At 37.8% G+C, this 20,144-nt stretch overlaps 1 protein-coding gene across 1 annotated transcript in view; it reads left to right on the top strand.

Moving 5' to 3' along the window:
* Positions 1 to 20,144, top strand: part of RYR2 (ryanodine receptor 2) — a 468,566-nt gene that overhangs the window by 327,718 nt on the left and 120,704 nt on the right. The window contains exons 62-66 of the mRNA XM_039254352.1: positions 6,568 to 6,628; positions 7,819 to 8,057; positions 9,495 to 9,576; positions 15,665 to 15,795; positions 19,665 to 19,985. Coding sequence (XP_039110283.1) covers positions 6,568 to 6,628; positions 7,819 to 8,057; positions 9,495 to 9,576; positions 15,665 to 15,795; positions 19,665 to 19,985 — 834 coding nt within the window. The remainder of the gene's footprint in view (positions 1 to 6,567; positions 6,629 to 7,818; positions 8,058 to 9,494; positions 9,577 to 15,664; positions 15,796 to 19,664; positions 19,986 to 20,144) is intronic.

Consider the following 20,144-nt stretch of genomic DNA (forward strand, 5'->3'; position numbering starts at 1 on the left):
GTATCTTTGTTATGTATATACGCTTTCTGTTTGAATTCTGAAATGCTCACCAGTGATTGTAAGTTGGTTCACTCTTGTATTTAAGAAAATTGGTTAGGAAATGGATGGGACCCAGGCAAGTTGAGAAGTACTGGGGATCCCATCTGCCATTTTCAAGGACCCATTGCCAGCTAATGAAATATTGCTTTTTAATCCCACCATTTTCCCCACTTTTGCTAAGTGGAAATTCTGGTTACGAATGCCAAGCATGTTAGAAAACACATAAGCCCTCCTATTACAGCCTGTTTAAGCCTTTCAGTCAATTGGAGAGGAAGCAGAGTCTATAACTAAGCCTCCAACAGGGAGACCCACAGTGCCACAGGTGTATGCAAATTAGGACTTTATAAGGGCTTTATTTTTATATGTGAAATAAATAATAATGAAATGCAATCTAATGCCTTAATGGGATTCATTTGAAGCATTCATTCAATAAACATTTATTTTTATTTTTATTAAAAACCTTTTAATGTTTTACTTATTTTTGAGAGAGAAGAGAGTGAGAGTGAGAGAGAGCGTGTGCTGGGGAGGGACAGAGAGAGAGGGAGACACAGAATCTGAAGCAGGCTCCAGGCCCTGACAGCTTAGAGCCCAATGCAGGGCTCCAAGTCATGAACCATGAGATCATGAACAGAGCCGAAGTCGGATGCTCAACTGACTGAGCCCCTCAAGCACCCCATCAGTAAACATTTATTGTGCTCTGCTCTGTGGGAGGCATGCTTTCAGGCTGTGAGGGCAGGAGAATGAAGATTTCCATACTTCTCCACTGCGACCACCTGAGTGAGGCCAATTCAGGCATCTGTGACCTGTCCTTGCAGTACAGACTGACCATTCTCTCTGAATCCCCTCTTGCTCTTCCAAACCGTACTCCACAGCAGTCAGATCTTCTCACAGTCCAGTCTCTCCTGGTAGGTTCAGTGGCCTTCCTTTTCTTGAGAAGAAAATTTCTGAATCTGGCCACATTAGTGTTTCATAGCCTATCCCCTAATTACCCCTCCATCTTCCTTCCCTGCCACGTTCTGGCATGCTCTCTATGCTTCAGCTTAAGTGGCCTTCTCTCTGCTTCGTGTTAAGTGTCGTATCCCTCTCTGTGCAGGGTCTTTGCACCTGCTGTAATTGCCTACAAGAATGGGGTCCCCAGACATAAGTCTCTTCACACTCAGTGGAGTAAACTACTCACCCTCTAGATTTCAACCCAAATATTAGCTACTCTGTCAGGAAAACCTTTCTCAACCTCCCTGATTTTAGTGCCTCCCCCTACTCTTACAACATTCTCTTCGCTGGAGTACCCTTCCTCCATCTCAGCAGTGATGTCACCAGATTCACATCTCTGTCCAGCACAAACCTCTCAGCTCAGTGAGAGCTTATTGTTGTATCTGAAGTCTGGCACATAGTAGGTATTTTATCCATATCAGGTGACTGAAGGAATGAACCAACTAGGTCTTGAGCAGATACTTAGAACAATGAGATAAGGACTCTTGCTTTGGAATTTTTTACATTCAGAATAACTGAAATTTTCCTTTTTTTTTTTTTTGGCTTATGAGATTATTAAGAAAATTTTAGTATCCAGTTATCCCACAATTCATGAGAATCATATATCTTTTTTACTTCTTAAGCTGTCCAAGAAACCACTTAGGGTGCTTACCCTGAAGAGGAAGTAATGCATAATTAATGACTCTTCAAACAGGATCATTAAACCTAGCCAACCATGATCCTTTCACCTAGAGGAACTATTTGAGAAAGCACTGAATAGTTATCCATTGGCAGCCTTTTCTACTTTCCCATTTTCTGGTAAATGTTAACGTAGTAGCAAGATAACAGATTGTCCAGAGAGCTGGAGAGTTTCCAAATCTGATGGTGGAGACATTTCTAGGAATGCTTAGAATCAAGCAAACACTCCAAAATTGAGCACAGTACTCCAAAACTTCTTCAGGTTTGTCCTCATTGAGCCTAGAACCTAGTGTGGCACATTATTAATTTGACTCCAGTTTAAGCCACAGGGATATTTAAGAGGATAAGTATTGTCACGTATTTAAATGAAGTAGTAGTTCTTGTTAAAATACGGGTTTTCTCCTTCCAGGTGGGGATGCCTGATTTAAACTGCTACGTAAATCTTAATGTTATATTTACAGAGTCTCATTAGTAAAGTGATATAGTGGATTCTATCAGTTGGTATCTCTCCCTGACTAACAAGTTAATGGGTGGAATTTATGTTGACCCATCTGTTACCTCCCCATCCCCAAAACCCATTCAAGTGTTTAAAATGAGACTGCCATCTTGTATCAGGAGATATTAGATAATTAGTACATGTACATATTATCCCTAAGAATATTCAGATCGTTCTTGTGTTTAATGGGACACATAATGAAAGGAAAATCACTTACAGCACTCAGGGTCTCTGAGGATAGTGCATATCTGAAAACCGAACGTGTCATTATGCTGGGAATTTAGTCGTTCAATTATGCACAATGTGCTACTTTTCCTGATTATTGCTGTCATCACTAAGGTATCGTTAAGGTCTTTCCCTAGAGTAACAGTTCTTTTGTTTGATTACAGTGGACATAGCAAAAGCAAAAGTTTCCTATATAAAAAATAGCATATTTCTTGTGAAGAAATAGGTGAGAAACGACAGAAATGAAAATAGTATTAGGGTGATACAGATATTTCTTTCTTTTGAACATGCCACTTTGAGAGAATGTCCTTACTGTGGGGTAAATAACCAGAATATGTAATTATCTAAAATATATTTTCAGTTTAACTGAAACGTTTCACTAGGTTAAAGTTTCAGTAATTTTATTCTGTTCAGTTTGCAGACTTAGAAGTAATAACGTCATGGCCCTTTTCAGTCACTATTAAGCCTCTCATAATTTTAAGAGAAATACATACCTCTAGCATAATTTTATTTCACATTATTAATGAGGATTCTGCCAAGATTATTCATTTCTTCAAAGAAGAGAACACAGTGATATATTGTGTTAAGAGCCATGTAAGACAAGTGAGGAAGAAGAATATAAATTAGAAAGTCTGTCACCGCTTTCCTAGCAGAGAGAGAGCCAATAACACTTGAAATGTCAGACTACAAAACAGAAGCAGGACATTGCACATCAGATCTTGGATAACACTGAAAACTCCTGAATTATAGGAACATTATATTAAAAACCACAAAACAAGTTGAGATGAAGATACAAAAAGAATATTTTGACTCTAACATCTTTAACTTTGTTCTTTTTATTTAGAGAATTGTAATAGTTTATAAGTTAATACAATCATTTTAAAAACCAGAGGCTTGCTGCCTCTTGCTATCAGATTCAGGTATAGGTTATGATTTTAATTATGTACCTTTCATGCCTACACAGTGATGCGAACACACAACCTCAGAGACAGAGGCAATCCACAGGTGTTTCCAGAAGTGTTGATCAGATATGTTTGAAGACAAAGGAAGTGGTTTGGACCTTGAAAGAACCTGAGTTGAAAAGTATCAAACTTTTGGTGTTTATTCTAGTCCGAGTAGTGAAGCAATTACATGTAGTTAAATAAATGAAAATACTCTCATCGCTTCAAAACTTTATCATCTTACTCCACTTTCACTAGCTTTTCCTGTTCTTACCGGATAGCATGATTGACATTTCTCATGATGGTGATCCAGAGAGCCTTCAGAAGGGCTCTTGCTACATGCTTTATCTCTTCAAGACTAACCATAAGCTAGGCTTCTACCCATTCTGATAGAATTGATGCTTTTGCTTAGTCTGCACAACAAAATGTTGAAGATTCAATTTGTACTTTTCCTACATTCCTTAGGATCCTCCCCCAACTTTTTTCTTTTTTTTTTTTTTTTTACACGGAGATGTTTCCATTCAAAGTTGTATTGCATCTAATATGGAGTATACCAAAATGTGACAATTCCCATAGCTTATGGTTGATTACTGTATAATCATAGAAATTTCGCATAAACCCTGTGCCTTTTCATCTGACCCAAAGAATTTGTCTGGCCACTAGTACTATTTCCTGCTCTTCACAGCCCACAAAATTGAATTGAATGCCTACTGTTTGCCAGACTCTATCCTAGAGGCTGGCCTGTACCAGGGAGCAAAAATCCTGACCCACGAGTTCATACTAATGGAGGTTTACAGTACCCCAGCCATTCCTTTAGAATGGGCTCAAAGTACAAACACTGGTCATCTGTACTGGCAGGAAAAGGGAAAAAGCTGATTTTTAGGACAAAGAGTAAATAATACCTACATGAGAGCCTCACGTGTTGCTTGTGTCCCATCTTCCTCCTGGGCCTTCTCTTTCTCATTTTCTATGCTGTCTTCTTATCTTTCACACTTCCAAACGTTGGAGGCCCAGAGACCTTTTTTCCTTCTGTATTTATGAACATGCCAGCCCATTTCATTCAGGCCCATGATTCTTTAAAGTATCTGTATGTTTATGGTGCCCAAATGTATAGCTCCAACTCAGATCTCTGCACTCCATATTCGTGTACTGATGGCCTGTTCTGTATCTCTTCCTGACATTAACAGGCCCATCACGTTCAACCCACCGAAAGCAGAACACACTGCCCCCACCTCCCTCATTCCACTCCTGTCTTTTTCTCTCTCCACACCAGTAAATCTTACCACCATCCACCCAGTTGCTCATACAAGTGCTCACCCAATTTTGGAGTTATCCCTGATTCCTCTCCATCTCATTTCACATTCAGTCCATAAGCAAAGGCTTAAAATAAATTTGTAACTTCTTCACTGCTGATATCCTAATGCAAATTCACTGTCATCAACTGTAGCAGCTTCCTAACCGACTTGCACTCTTGCCCTTCCAGAGTTTCACATATTGTGAATTCATCCTTTTAAAAAAGAAGTCAGAACCCATTTTGTTCAAAGCCTAAGAATGTCTTCTATTGCATGTGAAAAGAAAAAAAAAATCAGAATTCTTGCTCTAATTGCAAAACCTAGCCACTCCTCTCCTCTCTACCTCACACCCCTCTTTTTTCCCTTGAATCTTGATCACACATCAGCCACCTTCACTGCCTTGCGTGGAACACCAGCTTCATTTTCTGCCTCACAGCCTTTGCATGTGCTGCTCCCTCTGTCTGGGCCCTTCGCTCAGGTATAGACATGATTTGTTCATTCAAAGCTTTACTCAAATGCCACCTTCTTTAAAAGAACCTTGTGACCACTCACTCTGTTACCCTATCCAGTTCGAATCCCTATTCCCTGACATATATAATATATAATTAATATAAATATAAGAATACATTTTTTACTATAGCCTGATACTAGGTTCGTATTGATTTTTTCTTAATTTTTTTTTTACCTGTACCCCCCATTAAAATGCAAGTACCATGAGAACCCTGTTTTACTTAATGCCTGGCATTTGACGTGTATTATTGAGTGAATGAATAATCAAATGAATAATACTTGTGTGGGCTGCAGTGAAAGTCCTAGGACCATCACTAATCAATGGACAGGAACATAACAAATTTGGCCTTTCTGCTGATTTTGTCTTCATTATTACCAGAAATTCTGAGAATCAAAGCACAGGAGAAAGGGAAGAACATTTTATTAAAGAACTCAGAGTTTAGCATTGAATACCTTATTTTTTTTTTCTTATTTGTATCGTATCACTAGACTGTCTTATCCAGATTCTAAGGCAGTTGTTAATTTTCATGTATATTAGGATTTTTTTTTGCATAAAGAGTATAACATACTCAAATGTTATTAAAAATGTACATTCAGACCTCAGAACCCGGGACATGACTATGTATATTATAAATAGGGAAGCATAAAATGAGAAAGCAATAATGGCAAGCTATATTGTGAGTGGTCAAATTACTTTGTAACTTTGGATTCATCATTTTATTTATTATTATGTATCTTCATCACAAAGTAAAATAGATACAGCAGTTCATAATTAATATTTCTGTACTTTCTGATAAAATACACCAATTGAAATGGGTGAATCATCTTTCAAGAAAAGCCATCCCCATTTAAAATATCTCAGAAGAGTAGGATTTATCTTCTTCAGCTTCTGATGGTTCTTTTTCAACAAAGGCCAAGAACATTTAGGCAAAATAATTCATCCTAATGCAGTTGAATGTAATAAGAAAGCAGAGATGTGTGGGTAATTGCAAAAGAATTAAATTTATCTCTGGGACTTTTAGCCCCTCTCCTTTCATAAAGAATATGAGCTGATTTTAAAAGTTGGTAACACAGTAGGACTTAGGAGGAAGATGAGCCAATATAGGGAGGTGCATATATTTGAAGAATTCCGTTAAAACACTCCAGCCTGGCACAGTGCTTTGAATGCTTCTTGAGTATGTCAGCTACTTGATGAAACATGCTTTATTGCTTTTCTACTTACATTTGCATAACCACTTTTCAGCAGAAAACTGCATGATTTTAAACTTGATTATCAAAAAAATCTTGTTAATTGAGTTATTATCAAGTTGACTAATTTTTGGTACACAAATATTACTAGAAAAGATCACTGAGAAGTCCTCAGGGCGATTTATATAGCATTTTGTTTCCTCTTTAGGAAATGATGCCACATCAATTGTCAACTGTCTTCATATTTTGGGTCAAACTTTGGATGCAAGGTAAATGGATATGTTTTTGTCTAAATGAGGGTATTAATGCTACAAAAGAATATCAAGACACACCTTGTTTCTTGTCTTTGGAATAGTAGTAAACACTTGTGGATGAAAATATATTTTGTAAATTACTAATAAATGGCATTCTGTTATTTTTATGATTGTATATAAATTGTTATTTAAATTTCAAGCAATTTCCGTAGCAGCTAGGTACATAACTGAGGGTTGAACTGAGAATGTATCATGTGAAGTAAAGATGGTAAGTGCCAACCTCAGAGGCCTAAGTAGCTTCTAGGTGGTAACTTGTGTTCCGTTTAACTTTATAGGGACATGAGGTTTATTCTTATTTTACAGATAAGTAAAGTTAAGCTTAAGATTGCATAGTAAGTATGGAAGTAGACCAGTTCCCAAGTCTGTGTACTTTTTTCTCTGCCCTCCTAGCAAGAGGACTGGAAATTCAATAGATTGCCTAAATGCCAAATCAGTGGATCTCGCAGGATTGATTCAGCCTTTAAACCATACATTTATTTTCATTTATTATCCAGGATAAATCTAAATAAAAATTCCTACATGTCTTCTATGGAGAATATTCCATGATACTCCTGGGTTCTTTATTTTTGCATTTACAATTTTACTTGAAGTGTTTTGTATAATAAATCAAAAAAGTAGATGCTATCATATCCCTTAATGTCCTACTAGAAAGTAGTGGCATTAGAGGGTCACTTCTGTACAAAGTTCAGCCTTTAGAGGCTCATTTAGCTGGTGGCTACACTTAACTCCTAAAACATTTATATCATTTTATGACTTGGTGTAGTTGCCATTCAGTGTTTCTTTCACAACCATTGCCTCAGAAAACATTTCAGTTGTGTTGGATGTGGGATTAACTGGCTCACAACCTGTGTTTTGTTTGTTATAAAACAAATACTCTCAAAATTGGTAGAAAATACAGAGCATGAGCACTGACTTTTGATCTGGGTCCTCATTAATTTGACTATGAAGACATTTGGAAAGGTTATGGATTCATAGAGCAATAGGTTACTGTAAGTTCAAGTACGTTGAAAAAATTTATTGAGAGAGAAATAAAGTAGTTGACTGAGTGAAAGTAATGGATACGTAAACATAAGTAGAAGCAGGTTTTATTTGTATTCCATTTGCTCCTTTTGCAAGGTCTGTGTTCTCCCTTCTCTAATTGCCAGGACTGTCATGAAGACTGGCCTGGAGAGTGTTAAAAGTGCGCTCAGAGCTTTTCTGGACAATGCTGCAGAAGACCTGGAGAAAACGATGGAGAATCTCAAGCAAGGCCAGTTCACCCATACCCGAAACCAACCCAAAGGTGTTACTCAGATTATCAATTATACCACGGTGGCTCTGTTGCCGATGCTGTCTTCATTATTTGAGCATATTGGCCAGCATCAGTTCGGAGAAGATCTAATATGTATGTAAATCCATTACTTAGAGTTTCATTACCTAATAGTACAATAAGAAATTGTAAAAGCCCCATGTGGTTACTCAAGCACTGCTTACCCATTGAAATGCCTTTTTATCTTTTTTTCATAACAATGGGTTGACATTTGACTTCTAGAAACCAGTCTTAAGAGAGATCACTGAAATACATGCATTCACAGAAAAGACCAGGAAGGTAGTGGTGATGGGTATCACTTCCACCTTGTTGAAGGGCGAGCTCCAAATTTTATTACTTCTCTGTTCCCTCTTTCCATGGAATTTTTCTAATGCAGTTTGACCATGGGATGTGCACAATTGAGTGTTTTCCAATTACGTCTGAGTCAGTGCACATTGTTCCACAGCTGTCATTCCGACAAATATGAAAACTACTGAGACAGAGTCTGGGTCTAAATAAGTAGCCTACTATGGTGGCTCACATATTTTTCTATTTGTAGGTTTCAGTCTATTTTATGGATTTAATCAGCTATTTTTGCCTAGAATTCCGTAATTATTAAAAATATACACAGAATGCTCAAAATAATGTGAAAAAAATAGTAATATGTGACCTGTCCCAATTTCCAGCTCTCCTGCTGATGTGAACTTGAGAGATGTAAGCCCTTGTTAAACAGTCAAGTGGGTCTTGACTGCTGACATGCCTACTCAGACTCTCAGCCTTGTAGGTTCCCCAGTGAAGTATGGCTGTGTGTGAAAACCACTGCATTAGTGGGTAACACAACCGCTACTCGCAAAACATGTCCTCAAAGCATTGTAGGAATGTTGCAGTGCAGTGTGGACATGGAGACAGGTCTGAAGGGCAAGGAGGATTTCTCCATTCATGTCATGGTATATTCTCCAGGAAGTGATAGAAGAGTTGGAATTAGAAATCCAAGGTTCTTAGATTTTTTTTTCTTTGCTTTTAAATATACCTTATTGGATCATAGATCATCTATCAGATTTTATTTTTGGGCTTCACTAAGGGATTAGCTTACTGATGCCTTGAATGTCATGTCAGAGATAACTAACTCACTACCTCCTCCAGCATTCTCATTATTGTTCACTTAGGTATTAAAATAAAAGACATAGTCTTTTGTTTTTAATTTTTTGGACATTTATTTTTGAGAGAGAGACAGAGCATGAGCACGGGAGGGGCAGAGAGACAGGGAGACACTGAATCTGAAGCAGGCTCCAGGCCCTGAGCTGTCAGCACAGAGCCCGATGCGGAGCTCGAACTCGTGTACTGCAAGATCATGACCTGAGCTGAAGTCAGACATTTAAGCAACTGAACAAACCAGGAGGCCCTAATTTTGATTTTTTTAAAATTGCTAAAATATAAGTATGCCCTCAAGATGGAATTTTGGTTTCATCGTAAAATTTCTTAAGATAATGTATAAATAATAAGTGTTTTTGTTCTGTTTTTGTTTTTCCTCAGTGGAAGATGTACAGGTGTCATGTTATAGAATTCTGACTAGCTTATATGCTTTGGGAACCAGCAAAAGTATTTATGTGGAAAGGTAAGATTTTAAAATTAACTTTCCATCAATATCTATTTCAAGTGTTCAACCATTTATTGCAAGTCTTTGCTTTATCATTTTTTCCTTAGTTACAAACTAAACAATGAGATTAGAGTATTGAATCCCTTGGGAGTAATTGAACAATCTTTAAGCTAAATTTGAATTGATATAATAAAAGTCCATTAAGTTATGTTAAAAAAAAGAGATAAAGCAATAATGGTAAAGACCATATTCAACATAAAGATTAAACAGAGCATTTATGAGTCTTAAGAAGGAATCTGCTAGAAGAGTTTCTCATATATATCTGAAAAGCAAAATAAGCATGAATATAGGCCGTCATTAAAACCATCTTTATTTTTCATGTTCTCACATTCAAGATGAAGAGATCTTCAGATGATGTGGACAGGTCAAGCTGTGTCCCCACTGAATTTAAAATAAGAGGTCACTGACAACTTTAATAAAAGAATTCTGTGAAAAAGAAAAGAAAAAGAGGACAGGTTTTTAAAAGGGTAGACTAAACATTTGGAGAGAAGACTGATGAAATAAATCACTGAAAGGGTTTTCTAATGGAATAATATTGAAAAGTTGTAAATTCTCCCCCCCAGTTAATCTGTTATAGTACAATTTCAAGTAGATCTGTTTTGTGGGGGCACATAGGAGGCTCAGTCGGTTAAGCGTCTGACTTTGGCTCAGGTCATGATCTCACGGTTTGTGGGTTCAAGCCCCACGTCGGGCTCTGTGCTGACAGCTCAGAGCCTGGAGCCTCCTTTGGATTCTGTGTCTCCCTCTCCCTCTGACCCTCCCCCGCCTGCAGTCTGTCTCTCTTTCTCTCTCTCTCTCAAAGATAAATGAACAATAGGGTTAGTGGCTCAGTCAGTTGAGTGTCCGACTTCGGCTCAGGTCATGATCTCACAGCTTGTGGGTTTGAGTCCTGCATCGGGCTCTGTGCTGACACCTCGGAGCCTGGAGCCTGCTTCAGATTCTGTGTCTCCTTCTCTCTTTGCCCTTCCTCACCTCATGCTCTGTCTCTCTCAAAAATAAACATTAAAATAAATCAATAAATAAATAAATAAATAAGATAAATGAACAATAAGAATTTTTTTTGAAATTTGACAAATTAATTTGAGAATTTATTTGAAAGAATAGCTCCCGAGACTAGCCAATATAATTTTGAGAAAGGAAACAGTAATGGAAGGGTACTCACTCATCGGCTTACCAAATGTTAAAACTTATAAAGCATCATAATTAGGGGTGCCTGTTGGCTTAGTCATTGAAACGTCTGACTCTTGGTTATGCTCTCACCACTTATGAGATTGAGCTGACAAGGCAGAGCCTATGTGGTATTCTCTCTACCTCTCCCTCTGCTCCTCCCTGCTCATGCTGTCTCTCTCTCTCTCTCATTTATTTTTTAAAATAATAAAAAATAAAGCATCAATAATTAAAATAGGGTGGCAACTACATAGAGTTAGAACAATTAATCCATGTAAAAAAGGATAATTGACTTCACTCATATTTTTCATCTGTATTTTCTTTAAATATATTTCTTTAAATTTTGTTAAGTTTATTTATTTATTTTGAGAGAGAGAAACAACACACAAGCAGGGGAGGGGTAGAGAGACAGGGAGAGAGAGAATCCTGAGCAGGCTATGTGATGCCAGCACAGATACTGAAGTGGAGCTCCAAGTTACGGACGATGAGATCCTAACCTGAGCCGAAGTCAAGAGCCAGACGCTTCCCGGACGGAGCCACCTAGGCGCCCCACCTGCATTTTCAATTAATCTCTTTTCATATGATTTTAATGGCTTCAAAATATTTCATACTGAGGAAGCTTTATAATTTAGTGAAATGTTAGCTTTAGTTTTGAATTGTAGGGTGTTTTATTCATTTTCATGAGTAATGCTAAACCTGTGTTCATAGTTTTCTGCATATATTTATTGTTATTTATTTTAGTTATAGTCTCAGAGTTTAAAAGTGTAGGTTAAAGAATAGGCATATATTAAAGGATTATGATACACATCTCATGATCTTTTCAGAAAACTGATTCAGTTGACACTGTCAAGTTTTATAAGAAAATCCTTATTTCCTCACATTTTCCTCATTTCTGATTATTATTCTTTTACTATTTAAAAATATAGTTAAAAATGGGATCCCATTTTTATTTTCAAATGCACTTCCTTAATGCCCACTTCCTAGCCATTGTTTTGTGTTTACTTTGCCACTTTTCTTTATTTTATGAATTGCCTTTCATAGCTGTTGTCCATTTTTCTATTAATGTGTTATTTTACTGATTAATAATAGATTTTATTGATTAAAACCATTTTATTTATAGCAGCTATTAACCTCTTGTCTGTTTTTTTTCCATCTTTGTGACTTTTAGCATTTTTATAACTTTATAGTGTTTATATATAGAACTATGTAAAGATAATGTCTTGTGACCTAGGGACTTTTTTTATATAGTCTGTCAGTTATTTCATGTGGTTTATTCCTCTTAGTTTAATATTTTTAGAAAAGTTATGCTATACTCATAACAGCTAGAAGTTAAAGTATTTGCTCTCTGGGACACCTGGGTGGCTCTGTTGGTTGAGCGTCAACTTCAGCTCAGGTCATGATCTCAGTCTGTGAGTTCGAGCCCCACGTCGGGCTCTGTGCTGACATCTCGGAGCCTGGAGCCTCCTTCAGATTCTATGTCTCCCTCAGCCCCTTTCCCGCTTGTGCTTTCTCTCTCTCTCCCTCTCAAAATAAATAAACGTCTTAGGTTTTTCATTCTCTTAGTTGTTTACATTTATAATCCTTTACTCATTCAATAAAAATTTATTTAACCCTGGGGCGCCTGGGTGGCTTAGTCGGTTAAGCGTCCGACTTTCACTTAGGTCATGATCTCGCGGTTCGTGGGTTCGAGCCCCGCGTCGGGCTCTGTGCTGACTGCCGGCTCAGAGCCTGGAGCCTGTTTCAGTCTGTGACTCCCTCTCTCTCTGACCCTCCCTTGCTCACGGTGTCTCTCTCTCTCTCTCTCCTAGAAATAAATAAAAAATATTTAAAAAAAAATTTATTTAACCCTGGGTTCTGTGATACAACAGTAAGCAAGAATGATCCCTACTCTCAAAGAGCTTATACCTAATGGGGAAACAAAAACCAAAACAAGTAAAGTGAAGAGTGCAATATTGGCAGCTTATTGTGTGTGAACAAGCACACAGTTAAGAGAATGACATGGGGTGTTCTGAAATTTATGTTTTAGAACATGATTTTTGAAGCTCAGAACTTTCCTCCCTTCATTGGAAAGCTAGTAGTAGATAAGTCAGGTATAAATAGGTCTGTGTCTCATGGCTTTATTTTTCTCAATGAAGTATGCCTCAGCTGAGGGAGAGCTGAGAAAGGAAATGTAAGAAGTTTGAGGCGCCTGGGTGGCTCATTCGGTTAAGCCTTTGACTTCAGCTCAGGTCATGATCTCAGTTCCTGAGTTCGAGCCTCGCAGCGGGGTTCTGTGCTGACAGCCTGGAGCCTGCTTCCAGTTCTGTGTCTCCCTCTCTCTGCCCCTCCATTGCTCATGCTCTGTCTCTCTCCCTTTCTCTCAAAAATAAATAAATAAACATTAAAAACAATTAAAAAGAAATGTAAGAAGTTCGAGGAAAGTAGGGAATATCGGAAACAATTATTTCTGGAGTAAGAAAGGAATTTACTAGAAATGAGTCTGAATTTCATGTTTCTCTTTAGTGTTACATGATATTCAAATTAAATTTTTAAAACCATCCACCATGTGGAAAGCATTTATCTTTAAGTGAAATGTAGTTGGCATACAAATGTTACATTAGTTTCAGGTACACAGCTTAGTGATTGAACAGTTCCCTAAATTACACTGCTTTCACCACCACCCTAAGCATAGTTACCATCTGTCAGGACATGACATTATTGCGATATTATTGACTGTATTCTCTATGCTGCACTTTTAATCTCTGTGATTTATTTTATATCTAGACGTTTGTTCCTCTTGATCTCCTTTATGTATTTCACCCATCCCCCAACCTCCTCCCCAAGGAACGATTTATTAAATATTTCTTTTTAATCTACTGATTTAAAATAAGATCTTCATCCTATATTGAGGTAATATATTTACTAGGTTATATTTCTAGAATCTCTGTTTTGTACTGCTATTTGACTTTTTAAGTGATTAGATCAGTACCACATAGCCTAAATTGTTAGTGTTTGGTACATTTAGTATCTGGTAATCCAGATTCTCTCACACCCTTAGCAGTGTTCTCATTGTTACTCTTCCTACCTCTGGTTTTCCTTGATAAACCTTGGGATCCTCTTGTTAGGGTCTAAAGAAAGACGTATTTTTCTTATTTTTCTTGGAATTATAAAGTCATTTGGGGAGAATTTAAAAATAACAATTGAAAGATGAGTAAAAGATATCTTGGAAAAAGATGAAGGAGTGTCACTGTACTAAGAAAAATGTAGGTATATTAATAAGCATCATATAAAAAACCTGCTGTTTCCAAAAATGCAAATAATCACAGTTGGTCTGAGAATTACTAATTGAATCAAAATTTTAAACTATTAAATAATTCACATGAATTATTAATGAAATAAAAGGACTTGTCCAGTCAGATGGAAGAGAATGCATTACTTTGGGGTCATATGTGAAACACTTTAGGCTGTTAAATTCTAGAATAGGTATATTCTCATTTTCAAACTTTTATTGAACAACTATTATGTGTCAGAAATTTTGCAATTCTGCATTCCTGTTTTTAAGTAAGGAAAATAAACATGGGAAGAGTGAGTAATTTTCCTGTACTGATACAAGTATTAGGAATAAGTTTGGGACTCAGGTCTATCTGAATCAAAGCCTGTGCCCTTTGGATTTTCTCAATATCCTAAATTATTTATAGTAACAAAATGTTACTCAGTGTTTGAATTAAATTCTGTTATTCAGTGTCATTCTTTGAAGAGATATTTTCTCCTAGCTGAATAAATATCTAGTCATTTTTAATTAAGATATTAGACTATTAGGTATTGTTACTTTTACCTAATCATTTTTCCATTAATAAATTTAAAGCTACCTAAGAGAATTGTATAAGCTTTTGTGGACTTTTGTGGACTTTTAAAATAAAATATTTATATAAAATAACTTCAGGAGGTCATACTATTGCTGAAATAACTGTCATATTGTTCTATTTTAATCAACAATGTGCTAGTGAATCCTTGGATTATGTAGATAACTGAGGGAGAGAAAGTATTTATGTCCGTTTCAGGAGTAGCCTTGAGCCATAGCTGCCCTGAATCAACTGATCCCAGAAGATTCCTTAAACCTCTTCCTTCTTTTAAGAATGACACATCAATTTTCAGTGTTTTTAATAGCTTTTGGTCTATATTATGTCTTAATATTTCATAGCTACCTTGAAGTAATTACACATAGTAAATTTTCAGAAAATTTTATTAGTGTATTGCTATCACTACTTTATTTTTTTAAATGTTTATCAATGCATTCATTCACCTAGCAGAAACTCTTCCTCTGTAGATCACTGTGTTTAAAAAAAGAAGATGTAAAGAAAGGAAGCAAAGCAAAAGAAATCTCCAAACTCTTGGGGGGATTTGACAGGGTTTTTCTTGTTATTTGGGTCTGTAATGTATTAACTTCTCTTTTTTTAATGTTTTGTTTATTTTTTTAAATCTTGTAAAATTTTTCATTTATTTTTGAGAGTGCATGCACATGCATGCACAAACAGGAGAGGGGCAGAGAGAGGAGACACAGAGTCTGAAGCAGGATCCAGGCTTTGAGCTGTCAGCACAGAGTCCTACGCGGGGTTCGAACTGACGAACTGTGAGATCATGACCTGAGCCGAAGTCAGATGGTCAACCTACTGAGCTCCTGAACTTCTTTTTAACTAACAGATAATTTAACTGTTTTTAAATGGTGCGGACTTTGCCATTGAAAGCAGTGATGTTTTGAAATATAGAAATTAGATTTGGGGGTTACTTTTATTAGCACCGCTATTATTATCCCTCTAATGTAAGTTTTAAACTTGTCGCTTTTAGTGTAACTTCTTCATTCACTTGGAAGACCTAAAAAACAAACATTTTCCACTTTCAGGCAGCGCTCTGCGTTAGGAGAATGTCTTGCTGCTTTTGCTGGTGCCTTTCCTGTTGCATTCTTGGAAACTCATCTCAACAAGCATAACATCTATTCTATCTACAATACCAAGTCCTCACGAGAACGAGCAGGTAACACAGAAGCACGTTCAGTAGTTAGATATGACCCTGAAATGTAATGGCATTGGCTATATTTTCCTACAGTGCTTTTTTTTCACGTGCCATTTCAATTTATTATCTCCAGTGCTATTTTCAAATGTTACGATTTGGAATTCTCTGGGATGTTTTATACTATCCCCCTAGTATCTCTGCAAGAAAAGTAGTTTAATTTCTTCTAACTTAATGAGTCACAGACAGATTAACACTCTTAAAAATAAAACAAAATAATTGGTAGAAATATAAGAAAACAGGTCAATCTGAGTTCTGATTCAGTTGTCTCTCGTAAGGAGTCAGTGAGTATACAGTGTTCTTATTCATTATATTTATGAATTTGTGCACTTCAGATTTTATTTTTGTTGTTGTTCACCAGATATGTCTGTCTTCTTGGGACAGATTAATTCCATGTGATCTTTTCTATTTAGTTTAGTTTAGTCCAATTTATATCATTTAAAAAACTTATAAATCTGAGACACAATTAATCAATGACTCAAATTTGAATCTGATCTCAGCATGTGTATTCTTAAGATTTGTATGTATGTCTGTATGCATACTAGGTATCTATAAATAGTTATACCCCACGTCACCTTTCACTTGGGAAAATCCATATTTTCTGGGTAGATGGGCTCATTTTCCACTGTCCCAGTTGAAAAGCTTTTAGGACCATTGCTGATGCTTTCAAGGATTGGTCTGTGAGAACCTTTTTGAATTATTTATTAGGATTTGAAATAAGTTGGATGACAAATAGTTAATATAGCAGAAACTAGTTATTTCTCTAGTCAGCCATTTAAAGCAATCAAAACAGAGTTCTCAAGACTTGAATATTATGTAGGTGTCCTCTCATATATTACTTTTTTGTTTGATTTCTTCTGATACACTGTACTGCATTTCATTTGCTTTCCAGTAACCCTAAAGAGGTCTCAGAACTTAAGCAAAAGCTATTTGATGTTCACAAGTGCATCCCTCTCTGTTAATGAGATTATTTCTCTGTGTAACTCATGTTTTTAGGGGCCCTGCTGGTTATACCGATTTTATAATGCCTTTTATCAAGTAAGGAATCTTTTAAAAACTTAAATCATTATTATTTAATTTGTCTATTTTATAATTCTGATTTCCTATAACAGAGGAAGCTAAGGCAAAATATGTTGAATGTGATTTAGCAATATTGCTCTGCATAATTTCCACAATGTATTTGTAAATAGTAAAACATGGTTGACTTTGAGCTATTAGTCTTCTGTGTAAACCCGCCTTACTAAATTGTCTTATTTAGGATTTTTGGTTGATTAATCCTTTTGCCATGAATCCAGAGTGAAGCAGATTTGTTATTCATTACAGATAAGGGAATAATTTACCTGCTTTTGTTACTGTAACACATCGTTTACATAACAAAGTAAAGGAATTGAATTGAATGATCCCCTTCCTTTCAGGTTTTAGCCAGTCCACAAATAATTGTTTGTGATGTACACTGAGGGAAATGGGGGTGATTTGACACAAGGAAGTACTAGACTGGATTCTTTCTCTGGGGGAGGGTTAGTTGTCCTAAGGGAGAGACTGATAGATATACGTGATAGAATTCAGAATAAAGAAGACTAAGGACACAAAAATGCAGTGTTCACTGAGGACACCAGAAAGACTTCACTAAGTTGGTTCAAGAGGAATCTTGAAGGGTTCCTGGGTGGCTCAGAGCATCCAACTTTGGCTCAGGTCATGATGTCATGAATTGTGGGTTCGAGCCTCACATTGGGCTCTGTGCTGACACCTCGGAGCCTGGAGCCTGTTTCAGATTCTGTGTCCCCCTCTCTCTCTGCCCCTCCCCTGTGCGCTCGCTCGCGTGCTCTCTCTCTCTCTCTCTCTCTCTCTCTCTCGCTCTCTGTCTCACTCTCACTCTCAAAAATAAACAAACATTTTAGAAATTTAAAAAAAGAAAAGAGGAATCTTGAAATTAAGAGCATTGAAACTCTGGTACATTCGGAGAAACTTCAGGTCATCTGAGGTGGAGATAGCTTTCAGCAGAGTAAAAAGTAAGAGGTGAGGAAAGGATGGAAAACCAGGTAAAGTAGGCTTTCTGTGTCAGGTAAGGAGCGAGGACTGCAAATAAGATCATTTTATTGGCTTATTTTTTAAGCTTATTTATTTATTTTGAGTGGGGTAGGGGAGGAGTGCAAGCATGTGGGGTCAGGGGCGCAAAGAGAGGCAGAGGGAGAATCCCAAGCAGGCTCCGTACTGACAGTGTGTACGTAACCTGACGTGGGGCTTGATCTCATGAGCCCTGAGATCATGACCTGGGCTGAGATCGGATGCTTAACCAAGAGATCCTCCTTTTATTGGCTTTAAAAAGAGATGTAACATGAGTAGATCAGCATTTTAGAAGTCCATCATGACTTCTAAATGGTGAAGATGAATGGGTATGAGTCACCAAATTAGACAGTGGTCGTGATGATTCAGGAGAGATGGGGTGGAGGAGGGCCCCTTGGATGGAGGGTCCAGTGCAGAGGTTGCAAGAGACCCTAGAGGAAGGGTCCCTGTTGTGTGGGAAACAAAGGAACATCACGGCCTGGAATTTCTTCCCAGTTTCTAGTCTGGGAGATGGACTGGATAATGTGGTCATCACCAAGACACGCTCAGGAGGTAGGTGGGAGAGGAAAGGTCAAGTTAAATTGAGATCTGTTAAATGCTTTGGAGACATTCAGTATTACATGAAAGTTTTAAGAAATATGGCTTTGAGAGTTATTAGCTCATACCAGAAGCACATAGGGATGGCCAGAATTACCTAGGTCACAGAGAAGCTGAAAAAGAGAAGATAATTAAAGGTAAATGCCCCCCCCCCCAAAAAAAAAACCCAACACTTAAAAGTTAGTCAAGGAGACTGGGGTGCCTGGTGGCTCAGTCATTTGAGCATCCAACTTCGGCTCAGGTCATAATCTCACAGTTTCTGAGTTCAAGCCTGGTGTCAGGCTCTGTGCTGACAGTTAGGAGCCTGGAGCCTGCTTCGGATTCTGTGTCTCCCTCTCTCTGTGCCCTTCCCCTGCTCTTGCTCTGTCTCTCTCTATCTCTCAAAATTAAATAAACATTAAAAAATTTTTTTAAGTTTATCACAGAGAAAATAGCTAGTAAAGGAGCCTGACAAAGTTCAGGAGAGAATCCGGAAAGACTTGAATGCATTGAGATTAAGGAAAAGGGAATCTGGTCAGTGATGGGAAAGGCCACTGTAACAGGTAGCAAGGTAAAGGTTTGTGAAAAGGGGCCATCAGTTAGGTGGTAGGAAGCAGAGGCCTTCATTTATGGAAAGTTAAACAATCCAGGGGAGATTTGAAGCCTAGTGGCAGGTTGCTGGGGAGGAGATACTACAGAGTATAATTATATATTATTTATATTCTATATTACATAAATACATACTTCTATATTATACTCTGTATGGAGTATAATACGGCTCAAGCTAAGTCCTAAGCGTGTTCCCTGTGGTGGGGCATTGAGAACACAGGCCGAGCCCTGAAGAAGGACCTGAGAGCTCCTTGCTCTGAGGTAACAGGCACTGAAGGATGGACCACATGGAAGGCCTGTAGGCAGAGACTTCTGATATTCTGTTTTGCTCTGAAGTAGAAATAGTCATGTTCTGATCTTAAAGGACTGAGAAGCAGTGATAAGACAGACAAAGGAGAGAAGATTGGAAATAGCTGCCTTGGGTCAAGAGAGGGGGAGCCAGCGGAAGGCACGCCTGGTCTCACGGAGTTCCAAAGCCCAGGGTGACCTGGTTGCTGTGGCTACTATAACCAGTGGAAATCTGGCCGCCATTGTCATCCCGTTCTTTCCCTGAACATGGTTCATTTCTACGTGTGTTTCTCTAGCTCTCAATTTGCCAACTAATGTGGAGGATGTTTGCCCGAACATACCATCTTTGGAGAAACTCATGGAAGAAATCGTGGAATTAGCCGAGTCCGGGATTCGCTACACGCAGATGCCACATGTCATGGAAGTCATACTGCCCATGCTTTGCAGCTACATGTCTCGTTGGTGGGAGCACGGACCTGAAAGTAATCCCGAGAGGGCCGAAATGTGCTGTACAGCCCTGAGCTCAGAGCACATGAACACACTCTTGGGGAATATACTGAAGATCATATATAATAACCTGGGAATTGATGAGGGAGCCTGGATGAAGAGGCTGGCAGGTAAGAATTGGAAAGGAATGCACCCCTTGAATTTGTTTCATTTCCAAAAGTCCATGAAACAACAGAAGACTAGGGATGCCTGTCTGGCTTGGTCAGTAAAGCATTTGGCTCTTGATCCTCGTGGGGTCATGAGTTCGAGCCCCATGTTGGATGTAGAGA

The sequence above is a fragment of the Hyaena hyaena genome, unplaced genomic scaffold (assembly GCF_003009895.1).
Source record: "Hyaena hyaena isolate Hyena2069 unplaced genomic scaffold, ASM300989v1 scaffold_485, whole genome shotgun sequence".
NCBI classification, from domain to species: Eukaryota; Metazoa; Chordata; class Mammalia; order Carnivora; family Hyaenidae; genus Hyaena; species Hyaena hyaena.